We start from the raw sequence: 22,952 nt of genomic DNA on the forward strand, positions 1-22,952 counted from the left end.
ATTCAAACAGCAACTCTTTATTCCCGAACTCACACCAGCCGTCTACAATCATGTTCTGGGGAAATCCACGTTCTCTGCCCAAATCCACCTCCACTGGGCTTCTGTCTCCCAAAATATACTGTCTGAATCCCGTGAGAACTCAAGGGGAACTCAGGCAGCAGGATACGCCCTATTCCCAGCAGGAATAATCTTAAACCTTAAACCTGGAACCTAAACTGGGAACGCCCTAAACACGATTATCTTAAAACTGGGAACACCCTAATCTGCCTTGGTCCTTGAGCAAGGTCACCTACATTCAATGTCACTGCAACATGTCAGCAACATGGGGTACGCTGGCAAGGAAATTGTCATACCTACTTGGCTAATGGCTCCCAGCAAAAGCAAAATAGTAAATGAGCAGTACCATGTAAGTAGAATAATGCATAATGATAGTGAGAATACAGGAGGAAGAGAGATGCCTCTGAATCTCTCAATCATCAGAGAAGATTTCATTGAGTAGGAGTCTTCTAGAGTATTCCTAGAAATACATTCTGATCTAAATATTAATAACAGCTAACACTCAGCTAGCACTTTCTGTGTGCCAGGTACTAACTCATCTGATTCTTTAAACAAACCTATGGGGCGTGTACTTGGATGCTCTTTTAACTAATGAGGAAACTGAACAAGAGAAACTGTAAGTGGCTTGCCTAAAGCTCAAGTGGCTGGTCAGCCATGGAGCAGGGACAGGAACCCAGGTAGTTCAGTTCTAGGAAGGCTCCTTTCCTTGAGCACTGGCCTCACTAAGCAGAATGTGTGAGTAAAGGCATAAGAATCAATGTGTAATGTGACCACACTGAGAGATTTATAACAACAGATTTATTTAGATGATGTTGCTGTTGGACAATGTGTGTTCGCGGGGAGAAACTCTTCATTTGATTAAATTGCAGATTTATTTAGCACTTTGGTGTATCTTTCCCTCACTACTGCAATGTAAAAAAACAACTATCTAGAAGTTGCCTTCATTAATATGTGCATCTTGTTGACTGCTACAGAAAACATTAACTTTTTCTTTTCTCATTTAGTTATTACATAATTGGTAAAGCAATCATTAATTGTGTGCTTAAAGGAGAAAACCCACACTGGGATGGTAAAGTCCCACAATGTGAAAGTAAGTAAAAATTTTTTTTTTAAAATTTAGATTGGCAGTTCTCAAACATTTTGGTCTTGGACACATTGATTTTCTTGATGTGGGATATACCTATTAATATTGATCATGATGGAATGAAAATAGAGAAGCTTTAAAAATTCTTATTTACTAAACCATTTTAAGGACAATAAACTTGATACATGTTAACCTATGTAACATTTTTAGTGAAAATTTTCTAAAACAAAAGAATAGTAGAATAGTGACATTGCTTTACATTTTTACAAGTCTCTTCCTTTATCTGGCTTAAAGGAAGACATTTGGAGTTGGTCTGTCATGTTACCAAGCTTCATAGCCTCTGCAAAAACTACTGTACTGTGAGGAGGAGAATGAAAAACTGAAAATGTGTGGGTATTATTGCAAACCACCAATTTAGAGAATGAACATGTTTATAAAGCATTTCTCAATTAGCCCTCAGTTTTATTTTTAATCACAGGCAAATTTTCTCAACGCATTGTCAGCATCTCTTAAGATGACTAGGACAAAACTTAGTGTGGCCTTGCAAATATTTGTGTAGTATTCTGTAACTTAAAATGAGTTTTGTTCTGGAAGTTCTTTCTATGTTAATGGCTTGAACCTGGGATAATGCATCTTCTCAAAGAAACCCTCTTCTAGATGGATATTCAATTCACAACTAGCTTTATAGAAATCCTATCGTGGGGGGATAAAAAGAAATTCCATGTTGATGAATTTATTGAAGGTAATTCATAGAGCTTTACTAATGTTGTCTTAATTTTTCAATTTTCCTTTTACCTTTCATTTCTTCTTCTTTTTTTAACCCCCTTTATGAAGAGATTTTGTGTGCACCACCTCCAAAAATCAAAGATGGGAAATACTCCTTTAGTGACATAGAAGTATTTGAGTATATGGAAGCAGTAACTTACAGTTGTAATAAAAAACCTGCAGGAGAAGAACTTACACTTGTGGGAGAAAAAGAGCTTTACTGTGCTGGCAACGGGGTATGGAGTAGCAGTCCTCCTCAGTGTAAAGGTAATGATCTATCCTGCTTCATTGTTATTCCTGTAGAAATATTTTATAAATAGTTTTAACTACATATAAACAAAACAGGCACATGTGTGCCTTCCTCTAGAAAAATTGGTTTCTAATTTAATGTAGGTCAGGTGGAGCCTAAAAAAATAACTCTAGATCTAGAGGTCCATATCCCTTATCCCAGCATATTCTTTCACTCCGTTTTATACATTATGAATGACTCTGTGTGTGTGTGTGCCCGTGTGTGTGCGCACTTCTGTGTATGTGTGTATGAATTAGTATGTTTCTGTTTGAAAGAACAAAAAATTTCAACAAACTGAACACAAGAAAATAAGAAAATGTTACATTGCAAGAAATTTAAGAGTTCTGGCTACAGGTAATGGCAGTACAAAGAAGACTGTAATGGAGTAACCCTCTCACTGATAAGAATGATAAACTCTGGGGGCTGGGGTTGTGGCTCAGAGGTAGAGCGCTCGCCTCACATGTGAGAGACCCTGGGTTTGATCCTCAGCACCACATAGAAATAAATAAACAAAATAAAGATATTGTGTCCATGTATAATTAAAAATTTTTTTTAAAAAAAGAATGATCAACTCTGGACAAAATGTATTTTTAAAAATCTTCAAATATTCCAAGTCACTGGAAAGTGACTATAAGCATGGAGACATTGGAGGGGATTTGCCCTTTAAAAGACAGGCACCACTGACTATCAGCAGCAAAATATTACTCTTTTCAAGTGCACATACAACATCTCTAAGATAGAACACAGTGTAGGCAATAAGACAGTTTTTAGCAAATATCAAAAAAAAAACTGACATCATTCAACTCTGATCACAATGGAATGAAAGTAGAAATCAGAAACAAAGACATCAAGGAAATGCCCAAATAATTGAAAATGTTGCAAGACACTTCTAAAAACTTAGGAGTAAAGGGCTTAGGAGTAAAAGAAGTCAGGAGGAAAATTAGAAAGTGTTTTGGATTGAGTAAAATGAAAACATAGCATATGAGAATAGCAAAATTTGTGAGATTTGGCTAAAGCACTGCTTAGAAGGAAATTTATAGCATGAAATCCTTCTATTAGAAAAAAAGGAAAAGCCCCAAATCAGTCATCTAGCCTGTAATCCCAGCTACTCAGGAGGTAGGAGGATCCCAAGTTCGAGGCCAGTGTCAGCAACTGAGCAAGACCTTGTCTCAAAATGAAAAATAAAAAAGGGCCAAAGATGTGGCTTAGCAGTAATGTGCCCTGTGTTCAATTCCCAGGAGCAAAAAAGAAAAAAAAAACTTGAATTACTGATATCAAGAATGAAAAAAGGAATATCATTAAATATCCTGCAGATATTTAAAGGAGGATAAGGGAACATTACACTGTCTCTTTTCAAACTTTATGCCCTTAAATGTAATATCTTAAATCAGCAAATATTTTGAAAGATAGGAAATACCAAAACTCACCCCAAAATGGAATAAACCTGAATGGTCTTATCTCTATTAAAGGAATACAATTTATAAAGTTAATGGCCTTTCCATAAAGAGAACTGCTTCACTGCAGAATTCAACCAAACATTTAAGGAACATATAACAGACACTACATAAGATTTGCAAGAACATACGAGAGACGGAAGCACTTCTCAATCCATTTTATGAGGACAGCACTGCTCTGATACCAAAACTGGACAAAGATATTACTAGAAAAGTATAAACAATTTTCTTAATGAATATAAAACTAAAAATCCTCCACAAAATATTAGCAAATGAAATCCTATGATATGTAAAAGGAAAAGTATATCATAACCAAGTAAGATTTTATTTCATGGATGCAAGGTTCATTTGGTATAAAAATTAATGAGTGTAATTTGCCATTATCAGTAAACTCAAAAGAAGAAAAAAGTCATATCTTCTTAGATGCCAAAAAAATTGTTTGACCAAATCCATCAATTTTTCATGATAAAACTTCTCTGCAAATTAGGAATAGAAGATAACTGTCTCTTTTCAAAAGATAAGAGGCATCTGTAAAAACCCCATGGCTAATATTATACTTAATGGTAAAAGATTCTTTTTTTTTTCTAATTAAGGAAGGAACTAATTAAGGCGGAAACAAAGCAGAAATGTTCACTCTCATCCATCTATTCAGCATTGTGCTGGAGCTCCTATGTAGTACAATAAGGCAAGAGAAATAGACATGCATATTGAAAAGGCAGAAATAAAGTTGCCCATATTCACAATGAGATACCATCAAACACCTATTAGAATGGTTGAATTTAAACACACACACACACACACACACACCTGACAATACCAGGTGTCGACAAGGATATGGTGCAGTTGGAAATCTCATATGTTGTTGGTAAGAATGCAAAGAAAAACCACCCCTTTAGAACACATTTGGTAATTTTTTAGAAGCATACAACTCAGCTACCACCTGACCTGGAAAACTGCTCATCCAGAAACTTATGTGAGGATTTTCATAGCAGCCTTATTCATAATTATCCCAAACTGGAAACAACCCACATATTCTTCACCCAGTGCATCAGTGGACATCTTGTGCTAAATCGAAACAATGGAGTAATAAATACCCAGATATAAAAAGGAATGAATTCCTGATTTGGCAGCAACATAAGTGGATCCCAGTGCATCATGCTGAATGAAATAAGCCATCATCAAAAGGCTGTGATTCCATTTACCTGACATTCTAAAAAAAAATTACTTCGGGGTTAGAAAACAAATCAATGGTTGGTTGCTTTTGAGAAATGAAGAGAAAGGATGAACCACAAATGGATATGGGAAAATTTTTCTGTGTTCTTATTAAAGGGGTATTATGCACTTACTGCATTTGTTAAAACTTATAGAGCTGTACACTTGACAGAGTGGATTTTACTGTATGTAAAGTATTAGGTATGATTGAGCACAACAAATGAAGAGATCACTGAACCCAAAGACAGGTCAGTAGAAATCCAACATGATTTGAAAAGAAAATCTTAAAGAGAGCCTTGCAGACCTGTGGGAGAGCATCAAGCAGTCATATATACATGTAGTTGGAGTCTCAGAAAAAGAAACAAATGAACAGTGTAGAAAATTATTTGAACAAATGCAGAGAAACAACCCATATATCCTTCACCCAGTGCATCAGTGGACATCTTGTGCTAAATCGAAGCAATGGAGTAATAAATACCCAGATATAAAAAGGAGTGAATTCCTGATTTGGCAACAACATAAATGGATCCCAGTGCAAATTTTATACAAATTTGATTCAAAGCAACCACCTCAGGTTGAGGAAGCACAGTGAATCTTGAGCAGGATGGATAAATCATTAAAATTTACCAAATAAATAAATAAACCACACAAAAAAGCAAAAATGCCAGTAGTTTGGTAGTTTGGTAAAAGAAGCAGCAGCCAGATAGAGGAGGAGGAGAACAATAACAAAAAACTATTGTGGAAGGCTGGGGACAAGTAAGAATGACGACTGACTTCTCTTAAAACTATTGATGCTGAAAGACAGTGGTGTCTGTTGGGTACTAAGAAAAATGAAACACTTAACCTTGGATTCTTTATCAAGGGAAGTCTTTCAAAACTGAAGGTGGAATAAGTGAAAACATTTTAGGATAAACCAAAGCTGAGACAATCTGTCACTAGATAACCTAAACTACAAGAATTGTTGAAATTTTTCAGTCAAATGGAAAAGGTACCAGGTAGAAGTTCAGATCCATAGCCTCTTCTAGCTTAAATAGGGAATACAAGACTGGGCCCCCATCTATTGGTCATATTTATTCTCACAGGATACTCTCTCTTGCACTCTTTGCTCAGTACAGCTACTTTTTTTCCTCCAAATTCTCACAAATAATTAATAAACCCTGAATTCCATGTACTGGGATTTAATGGCTACATTTTACTTCTTAAGCAATAGAGTAGGATGGTCAATGCCAAAGTCTACCGATATGGAGGCTAAATACTGATTTTAACTTTTATTTGGGGCCTGTGTGCTCATGTATTGATTCACAACATGAAGTATGTTTGTTCATCTCTGGGTTGAAGTCAAAGAAGATTTTAGAAAGATCTGCCCTAGTTCCATTGGCCTTTCTATACCTTGAACATCCCAGTTTGTGTGTGCGTGGTCTCTACCTGAGAATTTTCTTTTTGCATGTCTGTGCAGGACTAGCTTCTTTTCAACTTTTAAATTTGAGCTCAAATATAACTTCTCAGAAAAAAAAAACTTTAACTTTTTCACAAAGTTTTAACATTAGAATCTGTTTATCTTGAATTATAATGGTTTATGTTTACTTCTTATTTATTTATATTTGGTACTGGGAATTGAACCCAGGAGCACTTAACCACTAGGCCACATCTCCAATCCCTCTTATTTTTTAATTAGAGAGAGGGTCTCGCTGAGTTGCTTAGGGCCTTGCTAAGTTGCTGAGGCTGGTTTTGAACTTCAGATCCTCCTGCTTCAGCCTCCCAAGCCTCTGGGATTACAAGCGTGCACCATCACGCCTGGTTAAATTTTTAATCTACAAAATATTTTTGTTTATCATGTTGGATTCCATTCCTTGTCTCTTTATTCCCCTGGGTATTGATACTTTGTACTACTTTGGTTTTTGTTCCTATGTTAAAGCGAATTTCCATTTCCATTAAGTTCTGAAGTTTTTTCTCTTTTCAGTGGTCAAATGTCCATTTCCAGCAGTTGAAAATGGAAACCAGTTATCGGGACTTGGAAAAAAGTTTTCCTATAGAGATACAGTTGTGTTTGAATGCATTCAGGGTTATTACATGAATGGCAGCACCACCTCTGTCTGTAACGGTGAAAGTGTTTGGGAGCCTCCATTGCCAAAATGTCTTAAAGGTACAAAGTTTCTCTTGTTTCCTTCTTCTTTTTTTTTTTTAAAGATTTTATTTCATTAAATACCAATGATACAGAAAGAAATGGAAAGTAATAATCGTAGCATTTAACTCCATCTTGTAGTCCTTTCTATACTCGACATATGATCTAAAATTTACTTAGAATTCTCCTGTTGTGATTTTGGGTATTTTGCTAAGGGTTTTTAGTGTGTATGTAGATGGCACAGGTATGTAAGTTCTCATGTTCAATATTTTTATATATAAAAAGCAAATTGCAACAAATTTTTGTAGTAAATTGAAACTTGGATAGTTTTGTGTAAGTCAAGAATAAAAATCATGGATGTCTAAGTGAAATGAGAGTAACAAGTGGTTGATCCAACTTACATTATTTTGTTTTTCAGCAGCGCCTCCTCCCAATACAAAACCTCCAACTATAAGTTATTCAGGTTTAGTAACTTTATTCTTATACATTTTTTTAAAATCTTAAAAATTCCTGGTGAAACTACTAGCAATAACTCTGAAGTGTGTGATCCAATCATTATTTTGTTTTCCAGTGTCAACTTCTCCCAGTACAAAACCTCCAATTTCCACTGTTTCAGGTTTAGTAATTTCCTACTTATCATTTTCAAAAATCCTTTAAATTCCTGGTGATTTTTTTCAGATAACCTCTAAATTCCTCATAATGGATACTCAAGCATAGTTTTTTGTAATAAAAAGGCTAAATATTTGACAGCCATTTTATCTGCTATCTATAGTGTTCAAATATTTGATTTGCCATAGACCACACATGAACAGAAATGTGAACTTTGGAAAGTAATGTAAAGTTTAAATGTATTTACTCATATATAAAGTGGTTTAGTACCTTCCTTACTGGGTGATAGTAAAGTTTATGTGGGATGCAGGTAAAAGATCTTAGCACAATGTTTGGTATCTAGGAAGCTCTTAAAATTAACTAACATGACTGATCATTTCTTCAATTAGTGTTAGTGAAGGTGAAGGTGCATGGCTTGTGTTTATTAATGTGTTTTCTGTATCATCAACCTTGCTATGTCTTTCTTTTTAGAGGTGATCTCTGTAGATAGCTTTACTGGGTCTTTCTAGTTCAGGTCTATGTTTCATTTCCTGGAAAGAAAACGGTTCATTCCTTTAATCCAACACATCCTGAGAAGTTTCTGCCAGACCTGTATTTCTACCTCCTCCTCACTCTTCTTACCCACCTGAAGCAGTTATTCTTTTTTTTTTCTCTTTCCTGAGCAGTTTTATTTGACAACAGGAAATAAGTTTAATAGCAACTTCAAAGGTAGGAAAATTCCTTATTTACTGAAATGAAATGAAAGGTTTTTTGCAGGGACTACAGATTGACTGTTGTATGGTATGATGGAAGGAATTATCATCCTGATTTCAGTTATCTCTGACTTCACGTGGGATACAGTGGAAGTAGGAGACAGTAGGAATCATGGGAAGAACATTTTGCTAGCCCAGACTATGCCCAGGCTCCTACTTTGGCTCTGCCTAACTTAAATAACATATTTCTATGGACTTTATTTCCCCTTTGGTTTAATGAAGATGTTAAATTCAAATAAATCTCAATTACTGGTCCTAATTTATTTATGTATTTCCTATATCCTTAATATTTTAAAGGATAGAGGGAAATTATACATGTCACCATAGTAATTAGAATACCTTTCTCCAATTCCTGTAAGAACCTGGTACCTGGTTGCCTCTTTAAGTACCTTAGTTAAATGCTGTGGGATGAGGGGTGTGGAACAGAGAAAGATGGTTTTGTGGTGGATGAATACATGAACAAAACCAACATTTCATGTGAAACTTTGTATTTATTTGACCCATCCACCTTTGCTTACCGCTCCAGAGGGTGTATATATACACACCATATTCTATCAAGTTTATTGACATACTCTTTTGAAAGAGTTGACTATAAGAATTTTATAAAGGATTTGTAAAATGCTGATTTAACTTAGTGTTAAAGAAGAGCAACTACAGGAATCTTTTGTAAAAAATAAATAAATAAAAAATAAAAATTTCTGATGGGACTGTCAATCATTTTTTTATCATTAGCTAAGAAAACTCCATATCAAAAGTATCAATAGCAACATATAATGGTGTTAAGATAAATTTAAATGTGCTAATATGAAAAAAGTCTGTGAAATACTAAGTAGAAATGATTAAGATGCAAATTGTGTAATACGATACCACTGGGATCTTTTTTGAAAAAATACATATATTTATCCAGAACACATTATTTTTACAATTTATTATTAATTAACTTCTAGAGTTTCTACTATAAATTACAAAGCTGTAGTGAGCATTCTTGCGCATACATCCTGTATACCTGTGCAAATATGTGTGTAGGTCAGTTAAGTTCTCAGAAGTAGAATTGCAAAATTTAGAAATTCTATGTATTTTTAATTTTAATAATCTTTAAAAAAATAAATATCAAGATTTATAATTTTGTATTACTAAGGCTAGCGAATTGACAAACTCAAATTTATTATTCTAGGTACTAGACCTACTCATCCCAAGAAACCTTCAGTTCATAATTATCCAGGTTTGACAGTTTTTTAATCCTATTGATATACTTAATAACTTCAAAAATAATACATGAAATTGATAATGTTAATTTGCATTTCTTTAATTATCAATGAGGCTGAATTTTTTGGTCTAAATTTTAATTTTTCATCATCATCATATTATTATCATTATTACTGTTATTATTTTGAGATGGGGTCCTACTATATTGCCCAGGCTGTCCTCAAACTCCTGGGCTCAAGTGATCCTCCTACCTCAGCCTCCCGAGTAGCTGGGACTACAGGCTCATGGCACTGTGCCCAAAGTTCCACATTTATTTATTTATTCATGTCCTTTGCTCATTGTCCTATTAGGTTTCTAAAATATTTCTTGTTGGTTTTTGAAGGCTTCTTATAAATTAAAACCCTTTTTATATGAAGTGAACATTTTTTCCACATTTGTTTTTGTTTATACAAAAACTAGTCAGTTTTAATTTTTTTATATAGGTGGCCATAGGTTTATTTTTGTCACTTGTCACTAGATGAGTAGTATACATATTTATGAGTAGTATACATCCAAACATATTTTTGTGAGATTTACAAAACATTACAAAAAGTAGAGAGTAAAGGATTAGTTCTTTCTAGTCCATGACCCAAATTTATCACTATTAATAGTTGAAGATTTCTTTATCTGTTTGTGTACATCAACATCTTTTTATGGGTAGTTATACATGTATTTTGAGGTTTTTTTCTTTTCTTAATAAAAAGGACATCATGGTATATATATTTTCCTACAACTTGTACTTTTTTTCCATTTCATGTCTTGGGTTAGGGTTATATTTAGATTTATTTCCCTTCTTTCTAATGGTGACTTGAATATATACCACATTTTATTTTCTACTCTCCTGTCAGTGGTCATTGATGTGTTCCAAAGCTTTGGATTAATATGGTAGATAATTAGATGTATTGCTCTTTCCCCCAATAGCTGTGGGTTTTGTTTCTTATAAAAGCTTTAGTCTTAAGACCCCATGCTGAAATTACATGAAGATTTCAACTATGTGTTCTGACTTCGGTTTCTGCATTTAAATCTTTGGTACACTTGACATTCATGGTGGTACCTGGAATGAAATGAGCTTCCTCCTCACCTCCTCAACCCATCCAGTAGCTGAGCACCACCATCTGTTGGATGAGTTATCTTCTCCTCAGGTGATTGGGGGTGCTGCTTTTTGTCACAAACTGAGTTCATAGCTGTTCTGGCTGCTTTTCTCCTCGCAAATATGTCAGAATCATATTTACTGTAGTACTCTATGTTTTATATCTGGCAAAACACTGCCTTTTCAGAAATTTCCAAACCCTGTTAATTTTTCCAAATCAACCCTTTGTTTACTGTTTTAACCATCTTCAGTGTGAAATTCAGTGGCATTCAATACATTATTGTGCAGCCATCACTATCATCCAAATCCAGAACTTTTCATCACCCCAAACTGAAATTCAACCCAGTAAATGATAACTTTCCATTCCTCTTTCTCCCTAGCACCTCGTAACCACTATTCTACTTTTTTGTCTCTTGACTTTGCCTATTGTAGGTACTTCATCAATGGAATCAGACAAGATTTGTCCTTTTGTAACTTTTTGATTTCATTTAGCATAAGATTTTTTTAAGATGCCTCTTTTTTTTGTGGTGATGGGGATTGAACCCTGGGGCCTCGCACATCCTAGGCAAAAGAACTCTGCTCCTGAGCTATATCCCCAGCCTATGTTCCTTTATGTTGTATCATGTGTCAGAACTCTTATTTCTTTTTATGGCTGAATAATATTCCCTTATATGTACATACCACATTTTATGTCATCTTTTCATCTGTTGGTGGATATTTGGATTGTTTTCCACCTTTTGTCTATTCTGAAAATGCTGTTTCGAACATGCTGTTTGTGTTCATAACTGTTCAAAGTCTCTGTTTTTAATTCTTTTGGGGTATACTTAGGAGTAGAGGTATAGATGGAGGAGTAGAATAGCTAGGTCATAGGCTAGTTTTTTTTATTTATTTTTTTTTGTGAGCAACTGCTGTCTTCTACAGTGGCTGCACTATTTTGCATTCTTACCAGCTGTGTACAAAGGTTCCAGTTTTTCCACATCTTCACCAACACTTGTTATATTGGGTTGTCTTTTGTTTATTTTGTGACAGCCACCTGTCTTAATTTTGTACTGCTATAACAGTACCACAAATGAGGCAAAATTTATAATGAGTAGAAATGTCTTTCTCCAGTTCTGGGGCTAGGGAGTCTAATTTGACTATGATTTGCATTTGGCAAGGGACTTCTTGCTGCATCATGATCTGGAGAAAGACATCACATGTCAGATGGCATCATATGGCAAAAAGGCAACAAAAGGGACTGGGAGGGAGAGAGCATGAACAAGAGGGGCAGACCCCACCTCCAAGATGGCGGCATAGGTGTGCTCACTTGTGCCCGCCTCATCTAAAAGTCTCTTAACATTCCTGCCTCCCAGCATCATTACATTGGCAATTAAACTTCAACATTTGTTTTGGAAATGGCAGACATACCAACTACAGCACCATGCTAGTAAATATGAATCAAAACTCATTAGACGTTTTATTTGCACTTCCCTAATGATTAGCAACGTGTTGAACATCTTTTCATGTGCTTATCGGTCATTTGGATATCTTCTTCAAAGAAATAGCTATTCAAGTCCTGGGCCGGTTTTTAAATGGGGTTTGCTGTTTCTAAGTTTTGGGGTACTTTATATGTTCTGAATATTAATCTCTTATCAAATGATTTTAAATTATTATCAATCTGTGGGTTGCCTTTCTACCCTATTGGTGTCCTTTTATGCACAAATTCTCAATTTTGATGAAGTTCAATTTATCTATTTTGCTGTTATTGTTACTGTTACAACCAAGAAATACTGGCCAGATCCAATATCATGAAGTGTTTTCCCTCTACTTTCTTCTAAAAGTTTTATAGTGTTAGATCTTTTAGTTAGGTATGTGACTCATTGTGAGTTCACTTTTATACACAGTAAGACTTCAACTTCATTATTTTCCCAGTGGATATCCAGATTTCCCAGTACCAGAATATTGAGAATATTCTTCAACAAGAATGACTACTCTTGACACTTTTGTTGAAATTAATTTGTCTGGATATGCTGGTATTGATCTCTGGGCTCTCTATTCTATTCTATTGGTCTGTCTTTATGCCAGTACCACTTTATTATACTTTTATAGTAAGTTTTAAAATCAAAAAGTAGGAGTGCTCTTAACTTTGCTCTTCTTTCCTCCGATAGTTGTGGCTCTTTGGGGTCCCTTGAGACTTTACATTACATGAATAGAAGGTGGCAAGCATGAGGACCACTTGTTCTTGATCTCAGAGGAAAAGCTGTCAGTCCTGTGTTGCTGATATTAGCTATGGCTTGTTCATCTATAGTCTCTATTGTGCTGAGGAAGTTTCTTTCCATTCCAGATTAACTTTGAAAGCATTTATTGAGCCCTACTTACATTTAACTTTAATTAGAATCACACTGAATTCACAGGCTAATTTTGAGAATATACTAAAAATATATTTGTATGCTATACCACACACACTCAGTATTATCACAGGAAATGTTAGTGGACAGTAAGAAGAAAGCTAATAATATTGAAAAAATATATATATATATATATATAATTTTATGACACTTTGAGAATTAGTAATATGGTTTATAAAGAATGAAATTTTAAAGGTTTTGTACAAAAGTGGGAAAAAAATCAACGTATGAATTTAAAGGATTTTAAGATTGATTTATTCTTTTTTTCTCTCTCTTTTTTTTTTTTTACTTTATTTTAATCTGTTTTTCTTCTTTTTTTTCCCCTAGGATATCCCAATCCCGATGGACTGTTTGATGATGAATTCGGTTATTATTTTGTTATTGATAATCCTTCATTAAGAGACCTTATAGATTATATGAAAATATGATAGTTTCCAATTATCTGCACTTAAGGAAGAAATTTCTTAAATTATTAGTGATAATTGACATTTATGGTTATTTTGTGCAGATAATAATACAAATATAAGTAGTAGTATATTAGAAACATTCAGGTAAGTAGAGTTGTATAGGGGTGCCTCAATACAGGAATGCCAATAGGAAAAGGTAACCTATCTAAATTTTCTTGTCATGTGTAGGTTAATATATGTAAAACACAACTTGCTTTCCACATGATACTGTTATTTCCTGATGGCAGATTGTAGTTAGATTCTCTTCCTATTCATATCACATGTACATACACCTTAAAGCACTCTGTTGTGTTAACTTTTTTTCTGTGATAGGCTGGTTTAATGCATTTGATGTAGTCTTATACAGACCACATAATATTTATTAAATGAATGAAGTAGACTAGTCAGGACAGTTAAAGTGCAGAGAAGTAAAAGATTTCTTGAGTAAAACAAGACAAAAATTTATTTGACTAGTTTAGTAATTGTTAATCCTGTAATAAAATTCACATTAGTCTTATTTTTTAAGTACAACTGTCTGTCTTGGTGTCCATGGGTGACTGATTCCAGGACCGACCTCTCCCCTCCCCATGCGGATAAACAAGATCTGAATGCTCTAAAGTCCTGCCTATAAAATGATATAACATCTCACATACAACCTAGGCAATCCTCCCATATGCCTCTAGGCACATCCTCCCATATGCCTCAAGTCATCTCTAGATTACTTATAGTACTAATACAATGTAAATACTACTGAACAGATCAATACATTTTTTTCCAAATATTTTTGATCTGCACTTGGTTGAATCCACACTTTTGGAACCTGTGGATAGAGTTCTGACTATATAGTTGCCCCTCAACATACAGTGGGGTTATATCCTGATAAACCCATTGTAAATTGAAAATATCCTAAGTTAAAAATGCTTTTAATTCACCTAACCTACCCAACACCATTGCTTAGCACCACAGGGGAGTACTGGTTGTGTACCCTCAGGGGGGTGTGACTGCCTAGGAGCTGCCACACATGGCTAAAGCCCAGCAGCTTGAGATAGTGTGGTCCATCATGTTGCTAATCCAGGAAAGGATCCCATTTCAGAGTTTTTCTCTACTGTAGTAAATGCTAATTGTTCTAATAACGTTTACTAAGAACCTGAACAGAATGCCGAAAAGTGAGGTTTTATTAGAAGTTTTGCAAATTGGACTTGCAACCTGGAAAGTGGTTTAGAAAAGTTTTGTGATCAAAATGACTAGAATGCCCTGGCAGTTGTGTTAAAACTAGGTAGGTTTAAAAAAAAAAAAAAAGTTTTTCTCTAGCATTTAGATGATCTGAGCTAAGTAAAAATGTAACTGCCATCTGGAGACCCATATCTTCTTAATTTTTTTTCCTTAGCTCAATGGATCATTTTGCTGATTATTCTCATTGCAAGTAAGTATCCCAAATTTTGACACCGTGTAAATCAAAATATTAAGTTCATTTTAAAGTAGTTTTCCAGTTTCTATACTTTGAGATTAAGTAAATCAACGTAGAAAAACCCAACCTTTTATATGATATACTACCTTTTGTTGGTGATTTTTATATTGTTTCATGTTCAACATATCTAAGTATTATGTACTTCTTTGATGTAATGGGCTTGCTTTGCAAATATGCTTTTTAAAATTTGTTCTTTTTAGATATACATGACAGTAGAGTATATTTTAATAATTTTCTAAATTAAACTAGGATTCTTCCTTGACTTATGGTGGACCATGTAGGAGGTTCCAGGGAACTGGATTTAGATAATGAAAAGTCCAAATGAAACATAAATATGTAGGGGCTTAAGTAGAGTGCCATTTTCTGACCACTGAAATATATTCAGCGTTTGTTTCTTCTGCTTAAATTTTGATCCTTGTTAATTAATTTTCAGTCACATGTTATTTATTTCCTGGTTTCTTACAGTTGTTTTGATTGCTGTAATTATCCTCTGCCTGTACAGACGTTTTCAACGCAGGAAGAAGGGGTAAATAAAGCATATGTCTCCTCACTTATCAATCCTTCTTATCCCTAACATCCTTTGTGCCACTTAAGTTTGTACTCTGTATTGCATGACATCTTTTTTTTTTAAGTGGGCCTGCATTAGTGTGTCCTTCAATTTGCATTTCTTTGCTAAAAATATTTTCAGGTACTTTTACCATCATTACAACATGAGGAGTCTGTGCAGAATCGTTTCAGCAACAACTGTGGCTATAAGAAAAGTTTCTGTGGGATTTGTGGTTTAAGCTCTTTAATGAATCATGGTCCATTATGAGGCCTTCCCACAGGTATACCCTGTTTCCTAAATTGGACAAGTGGCCACAATTAAAAGTATTTCACTGTGGAGACTTTTGACAGTTATGTTCACTGGAATTTTTAACCATGAAAATTTCCATTTTTCTGGAATAATAGCTGGTTGTAAGAAGTTATGTAGGTGCCTCATTCAACAGCCCAATTTGATTTCATTCATTCATTTCATTTCCTATTTATAAATGTTAAGCTGGAGGATTAAAAACAACACTTTTAAATTTCTCTTTTATTTCCTCTTAATTTACTAGATTGCAATATAAAAGTTGCTGACAGAGCTGAGATTTGCAGGGCACCTCCATTAACTTATGCCTGTTTTTCTCTATAAAAACAATGGGGGCTTAGAATAGAAAAAAAGTGTACAAATACATATCTTTTAAGGAAAATAGGGTTTTAAAGTACCAAACTTAAATTTTAATGACTATACAACTTAACAAAAGATTCAGAACAAATCCTGAAATATAGACCAAGATTAGGTGCTTTGGAATTTTTGAAAGATAATATGTATTTTTTTCTCCCTATACCTTTAAAAATAGCTTTGAAATCAAATCTAACACTTTTAAGACTTTTGGTGCTCCTGGTTTTATAGTTTCCTTTCATATTAATCATCTGATTTGGGCTTTGTAATAGAAATGTATCCTTCACTTATTAAAAAATCAAGGGTCTGGGTTTGTAGCTCAGGGGCAGAATGCTTGCCTCGCATGTGTGAGGCACTGGGTTCAATCCTCAGCACTACATAAAAGTAAACAAATAAAATAAAGGCATTCTGTCCATCTACAACATATTACTTGGTCATTTTTAAAAAATACCCACAATTCCATCATTTAAATCTGAAATCTTATAGAACACAATATCCATTTGATTTCTCTATCAATTATATTTTTTTAAATTACATTACAGCAGTATAAGTAGGAAATAGTATTGGTGGAATCATTTTTTTAATTCTAATTAGTTATACATGACAGTAGAATGCATTTTGACACATCATACATAAATGGAGTATAACTTCTCATTCTTCTGATTGTACATAATGTAGAGTTACACCAATCATGTAATCATATATTCACATAGGATAATAATATCCAATTTATTCTACTAACATTCCTACATCCATACTCCCTCCTCTCCCTTTACTCCCCTCTGTCTAATCCAAAGTACCTCTATTCTTCCCTAGCCCTCGCCTCTCCCTTATTGGGAATTAGCATCCACATATCAGAGAGAACATTTGGCCTTTGGCTCTTTGGGATTGGCTTATTTCACTTAACATCAGATTCTACATTTCCATCCACTTATGGGCAAATGCCATAATTTCATTCTTCTTTAAGGCTGAGTAATAGTGGAATTTTGTGTGTGTGTGTGGTACTGGGGATTGAACCCAGGGCCTTGTGCATGCAAGGCATCGGTAGAATCATTTTGAGTCTAAAAGTATAGAAAAAAATTCTAAAGCAAAACAAAATATCTATTCCTCGTTTCTTTTTTTTTTTTTTTCCTGCTTAAAACATCACTCTATTAAAAGTTCCCTAGGAGTATTAATCAAACTCTAATTATCATTTAAGAGATCTTTTAAAGCTGAACAATCTGATCATTGTATTCACAAATTAAAGGTTTAATAGCAATAGTGATTTGAGATTCCAAAAATAGCTTTGTGCTAGGATGTAGCTCAGTAGTAAAGCTCTTGCCTAGCATGCCCAAGGTCCTGGGTTCTAATCCCCAGCTTTGCCAAAAAAAAAAAAAAATAGTTTTGTGATTTTTTTTTAAAGCCCATAAATTATTTATTGAGGTTCAACTGAAAATTGCAAAATTAAATTTTAAAACTTTGGGAATATATTTTATCTTTAAGCAATGCAACATAATTAATCCTGTTATACAGTTACAAGCTCAGAAAAAAAAATTTCAAAGAATGGTGTGGAAGGGGTAATTATTGCCTTTGAACTAAAATATGAACTATATGGGAATCTTAGGATATTCTTTGCCACCTTATGACAGAAACATAGAAATTCAGTGTAACATGTAATAGTTGAATCAAAAGTTAGGTTCTTTGTCATGCTTAGCATGCACAAGGTCCTGGGTTGAATCTTCAGAAGCATTAAGAAAAAAAAAATTAGATTCTGTTAATGGATTGTTTGGCTTCAAGACACCGAATTCCTAATTCTTCCAGTTTTATATTGCAACCTAGGGGGCAGTATGCCTTTCTTTCTTAGAGCCTAGAGCAGTGCTTCTCTAACTTTACCTGCACTTGAATTACCTGTCAAAATGCAGCTGCTGGTCACTGGGTTGTGTGGAGTCTGAGATGCTGCATTTGTAATGAGCTCCCAAGAGGACATGCTGCAGGGCCTAGAGGACACTTCTGAATAACTTGACTGTAGACTAGGACTATTACTGATGGGCTTGTTAAAGTTTGGGGGGAAAAAATGTCAAGCTCAAGGCCAAATTTTTCTGATATTTAAGATCACTGGATATTTTTTAAGACTTCTCGTCTATATGTATGTTTTTTAAAAAAGATGTGGGGTAATACTTTATTTTACTTTAAAAAAAGATTTCCATTATTTTCTTTGCACTATTTAATGTCCATCATCTTTTGTTTCCAAATTGTCTATCATTTCCTCTGAGAAAATAGAAATAAATTCGAAGTTTTTCCTAAATCTTGATAATGAACAAAGACATCGGTGACCAACCCCTTCCCTACCCACCCACACAAAGGCGGTCAATCAATTCTTCATCAGACACTGGCTGGCTACCCTCTCATTGAATTCGGATGCTACAGGTTGAGGGTCAGTCCCCAAGACCTCACAGATGCCACATACAAGCCCCAGTTTGTTTCTACCTGTGCTTCTGACCCTCCGGCTATAAATCAGGGCTCCCCTTCTCAATGAATTTGCTAGGGTGACTCACAGGACTCTGGGAAATGCATTTATTGATTATAAAGGATGCCAATGGACATCAGAGAAGAGATGCTTAGTGCAACAACGTGCCAAGGGCACGGAACTGCCATGCCTTCTCTGCGGGAACCACCCTGCGGGTACTTCCACATCTTCAGCTCTCTGAACCCAGTCCTTTCCAGTTTCCGTAAAGCCGCTTTTACCTAGGCATGATTCATGTCTTCATTGGTCACTGGTGATCAACTTAACCTTCAGCCCCTCAGGGAGGGAACCTGAAAAAGCCCTGCACTCTGATCCTGTGTTGGTCTTTCTTGTGGCCAGACCCTCTCCTGAAGCTACCTAGGAGGACCAGCCATCCATCAGTCAATTCATTGGCATACAAAAAGACATCACCTTGAAGAGGCAAAAGATTTGAAGAGTTGTATGCCAGGAAAGAATGATAAAGACCAAATGAGTTTTTCACAGTATCATGTTACCCTGGAAACTTCTTATGTAAGACTCTTAAAATGTTTGGAGTTACCTCTGTGTTTCCAAGGGCAATTGGAAGCAGGGTAGAGAGCACAGATAATCTTGAATTGCTCTAAAATGTGATGTAAACCAGTGTTTATGATGATTTGGGAACACAGTTACTCTTCTACAGCCTTCATCTCAAAGTACAAAAATGGTATAGTCATTTTAAACAGCATCCAACATCACTTAAATTATTTGATGAAAGATGGCCAAAAGGTCCAAGTATTTTGCTGCAGTTTTCTGTTTCTTAGTTCTCAGCCCCTGGGCCCATCCATATGCTCTTTCCTCTTCCCTTCTAGCCTTCTTTCTTAACTAATTCTTCCTAGTACTTTCTAGTCCCATAAATCACAGCCTTTTCCCGTTGTCCAGCTTCTGCGAGTCTGATCTTGTTAAGTCTGTGTGGTTCTGAACCACAGATGCCTTTCCTTGGAATGAACGTTTTCACTTACTGGTGAATTTTTTTTTTTTTATAAATGCATGATTTTCTTTACTCTGGTTAAATCATCCTTGGATAGGTAAGAATTGAAGTTCATGAGAATTATTTGCATAATTCCTATTTTTTAGTATGTGACAAAATCGGTTTTTTTTTTTTGTTGTTTTGTTTTTGTTTTCCCATTAGTGACTTATACCGTTCTGTATAACTTAAGCAGACTTTTTTTTTTTTTTTTGGTTACTAAGGATTGAACTCAGGGGCACTGGGCCACTGAGCCACATCCTCAGCCCTATTTTTTTTTTTTTTAATTTAGAGACAGGGTCTCACTGAGTTGCTCAGCACCTCGCTTTTGCTGAGGCTGGCTTTGAACTTGCAATCCTCCGGCCTCAGCCTCCAAGCTCCTGGGATTACAGGAGTGTGCCATGGTGCCCAGCAACTTAAACATACTTTTGATGTTGTATTCATATTAACTGACTCAGATACTTTGTCATTTTTAAGCCGTCTTAAATAGGCAATTTTAAAAATTAACGTATGTAATTTTAAAGCACGAATTTTGTTTTGATGTAGGCTTAAATAGTTACCTTCCCCTTAAATAGTTACTTTCTTTAGCCTCTGTAGTTGCCTCTACCTAGTCTGGCAGCTGTGAACTCAAAAGGGACTTTTTGATCTCAGTGGGAAATAATCAACAGAACCAATTCGTTTCTAGTGCAGGGAAGGAAAGAATGTCCTTTTACAGAAACCACCTCATTTTCTAAATGAAATACTCATTAAGCACAGGCAGCTTAAAAATTTGAGTGAGCTCACATAGCTGGGGTGTGTAATGACATGGGGCAAAAAGCTGAAGTAAAATGAAGGTGAACATTTTTTTCTGGTTGGCTCTCAAATTTCTGAGCATTCCACAAAACTTGCTAAAATTTTTGATCCAAAAAATAATACATAACAAGAGATTGTGTGTGTGTGTGTGTGTGTGTGTTGGCCAGACATGATGGAGCATACCTGTAATCCCAGCAGCTCAGGAGGCTGAGGCAGGAGGATTACAAATTCAAAGCCAGCCTCTACAATTTAGAGAGACCTACAGCAACTTAATGAGACCCTGTCTCTAAATAAAATATGAAAAAGGGCTGGGGATGTGACTCAGTGGTTAAGTGCCCACGTTCAATCCTGGGTACCAAAATGAAAAGAAAAAAAAGAGATTGTATAATTAAAGCCACCCCATAAACTTGGGAAACCATGTAATAAGTTTTACAAGGATCTTCCCTCAAGTTGGAAAAAATGTGCCATGGGAAGAAACTGTATAAATGCAAAAAAGTTGAGATGCATCCAAATGCATGACCTGTCATGAAGTTGACTTGCAGGACAGTCTGACATGCACTGAATACAGACATCCTGTTTTCCCTCAAATTCTAGGGGACTGTTTTGAGAAACCGGGACTTTTTCCCCATCCAATGTTATTTTTTTTGTAATAATTTTTACATTGTTTTGTGCAAAAAATGGTTTTAAAGGAAAATATATTTAACAGAAATTTAGAATCTGTTCTTCTGCAGGAAGATATGCAAGACTTCAAAGTTAAAGTAGCTTCTTGCACAAAATTCACATGTCAAGTTCCTGAGACACAAAACCTTAATTTATGAACCTAATGCTCAGCTTTACTTCCATTCTCTTCTATCATTGGTTTTGTCACATACTGCATTACTCTTGCTTCTTTTTGGTCGGATGTTACTATTTTATTCAGCCCTTCTCCTTCCTCTGTTCAGGATATACCTAATTGATGAGAGCTACAGAGAAGTACAATTTACTTCTCTCTGAGAAGAAGAGATAAGAGAAAGGTTTACTTTTACTATTAAAAGGTATCTATCTGTTTCTGTTGTTTCTTTGCAACAGTGTCCTTTGTTTTGAAAAATATTCAGTGGATATTTAGATATCAATAACCTGAGCTATGTTGGCAGTAAATTTCAAAGTCCTGTTCCCTTTGCTAAATTATTGATGCTTTCTTATGCCATTCCTTTTTTAAATTTAACATAGTGTGTACTGACAGGATTTTGCTTTGAAGTAGGCTTAAGTAGTTATATTCCCCTCCTACTTTCCTCAGCTTATGTAGTCGCTTCCGCATTCTAAAGTAGCTGTGAAGCCAAAAGTAGAAAAATTTTATAGGGAATAATTAGGGGAAATTAACAGAACTAGCTCATTGTAAGTGCAGGGAAGGAAAAAATGCCCTTTTACAGAAAAAAAAGATAAGTTTTAAAATGCTTTCAATTCCAACTTGCAAATAACTCTGTAAAGGCATTTGCTTCCATTTTTCTTTAATATTTGATGAATTCAAGAAAAATCAAGATCTTCAGGTTTTGAAAAATGATAAAATTGCTTTGACTTCAACCATCTTTTGTCTTTGAAATGAAATGAATTTTAAGTGTCCCTCCATTTGTGCTAGAATGGGTGTCAGCATGGCTGGGACGATAGGAAGCTGTGTATTCCACCTTTTCTGAGGTCCTACCCTGGTTTATAAAGAGTTTGGGAACAGGATCTACAAAGGCCAATGGGAAGGACGATTTCTTTGCAAAAGCAAAATTGTGTTTGATCCCAGAGCAAAGGGAAAGACAAAAAGTACCAACTGGAATTGGCAGTCTGGGCCAACCTAGTCTTGTATACATTCTTTGTCTCATGGAACACTTCTGAAGCTAATGCCCACCAAAGAGAGAGTTTTCAAACTCTGAGCTTCGGGGTGTTTGTAAACATTTGAAGAGAACTTAATGAATGCAGAAGTTAATATACAATAACAGTAATTAGTAATTCGGTTCCAAGTTCTTATTATCTTCAAAATAGCTTTGTTATGTCAAATGAATATTTTTCTAAGCTTATGTTAATGCTTTCTATCGTTCTCAAATATTGGATTTGTTTTTATAATTCTATTTAAGAAAAAGACTTCCACTACAGGAAAAATAGTTATTGACTTTGAGAAAGCATAGCAGTCAGAGATCTGAATGATTGGCATTTCAAACTATTAAGTCAATCATACATCATCGAGGTCTTTCGTAAATTTCTGTGAGTAGAGTAATGTGATCGTGGCAGTTTGCAATGATAGCCTCCCTCACAAAGAGGAATAGTAAAGTATCCAAAATTAACATAGTTAGCTGTTACCATGGGTAGGCACCTCTGAAGTGTTTCCTGTGGACCACACACTGGTAAACAACTGGCTGGTCCAAATTTAGTTTTAGATCTTCTCTTACGGTCAATTTCCTAAGGCAGGGCCTGATTATCACTACACTGTCCAATTCAAGAGTTAATAGCTTTACATATGGCTACTGAG

The 22,952-nt window shown here is 35.1% G+C and overlaps 1 protein-coding gene across 11 annotated transcripts in view; it reads left to right on the plus strand.

Moving 5' to 3' along the window:
* Cd46 (CD46 molecule) overlaps positions 1-22,952 on the plus strand; it is a 39,276-nt gene that overhangs the window by 13,060 nt on the left and 3,264 nt on the right. Inside the window, exons 4-12 of one of the 11 annotated variants that reach the window (XM_046452119.2) lie at positions 1,062-1,147; positions 1,976-2,173; positions 6,822-7,004; positions 7,402-7,446; positions 7,555-7,599; positions 13,394-13,432; positions 14,900-14,935; positions 15,446-15,506; positions 21,403-21,495. In XM_046452119.2, the coding sequence (XP_046308075.1) occupies positions 1,062-1,147; positions 1,976-2,173; positions 6,822-7,004; positions 7,402-7,446; positions 7,555-7,599; positions 13,394-13,432; positions 14,900-14,935; positions 15,446-15,506; positions 21,403-21,454 (745 nt within the window). In that variant the 3' untranslated portion in view covers positions 21,455-21,495. The other 10 variants (XM_058581933.1, XM_046452120.2, XM_058581931.1 and 7 more) reach the window with 10 other exon arrangements.

Source organism: Marmota monax, unplaced genomic scaffold (assembly GCF_021218885.2).
Source record: "Marmota monax isolate L192 unplaced genomic scaffold, Marmota_monax_Labrador192_F-V1.1 WCK01_AAM20220418_F8-fsc00105, whole genome shotgun sequence".
NCBI lineage: Eukaryota > Metazoa > Chordata > Mammalia > Rodentia > Sciuridae > Marmota > Marmota monax.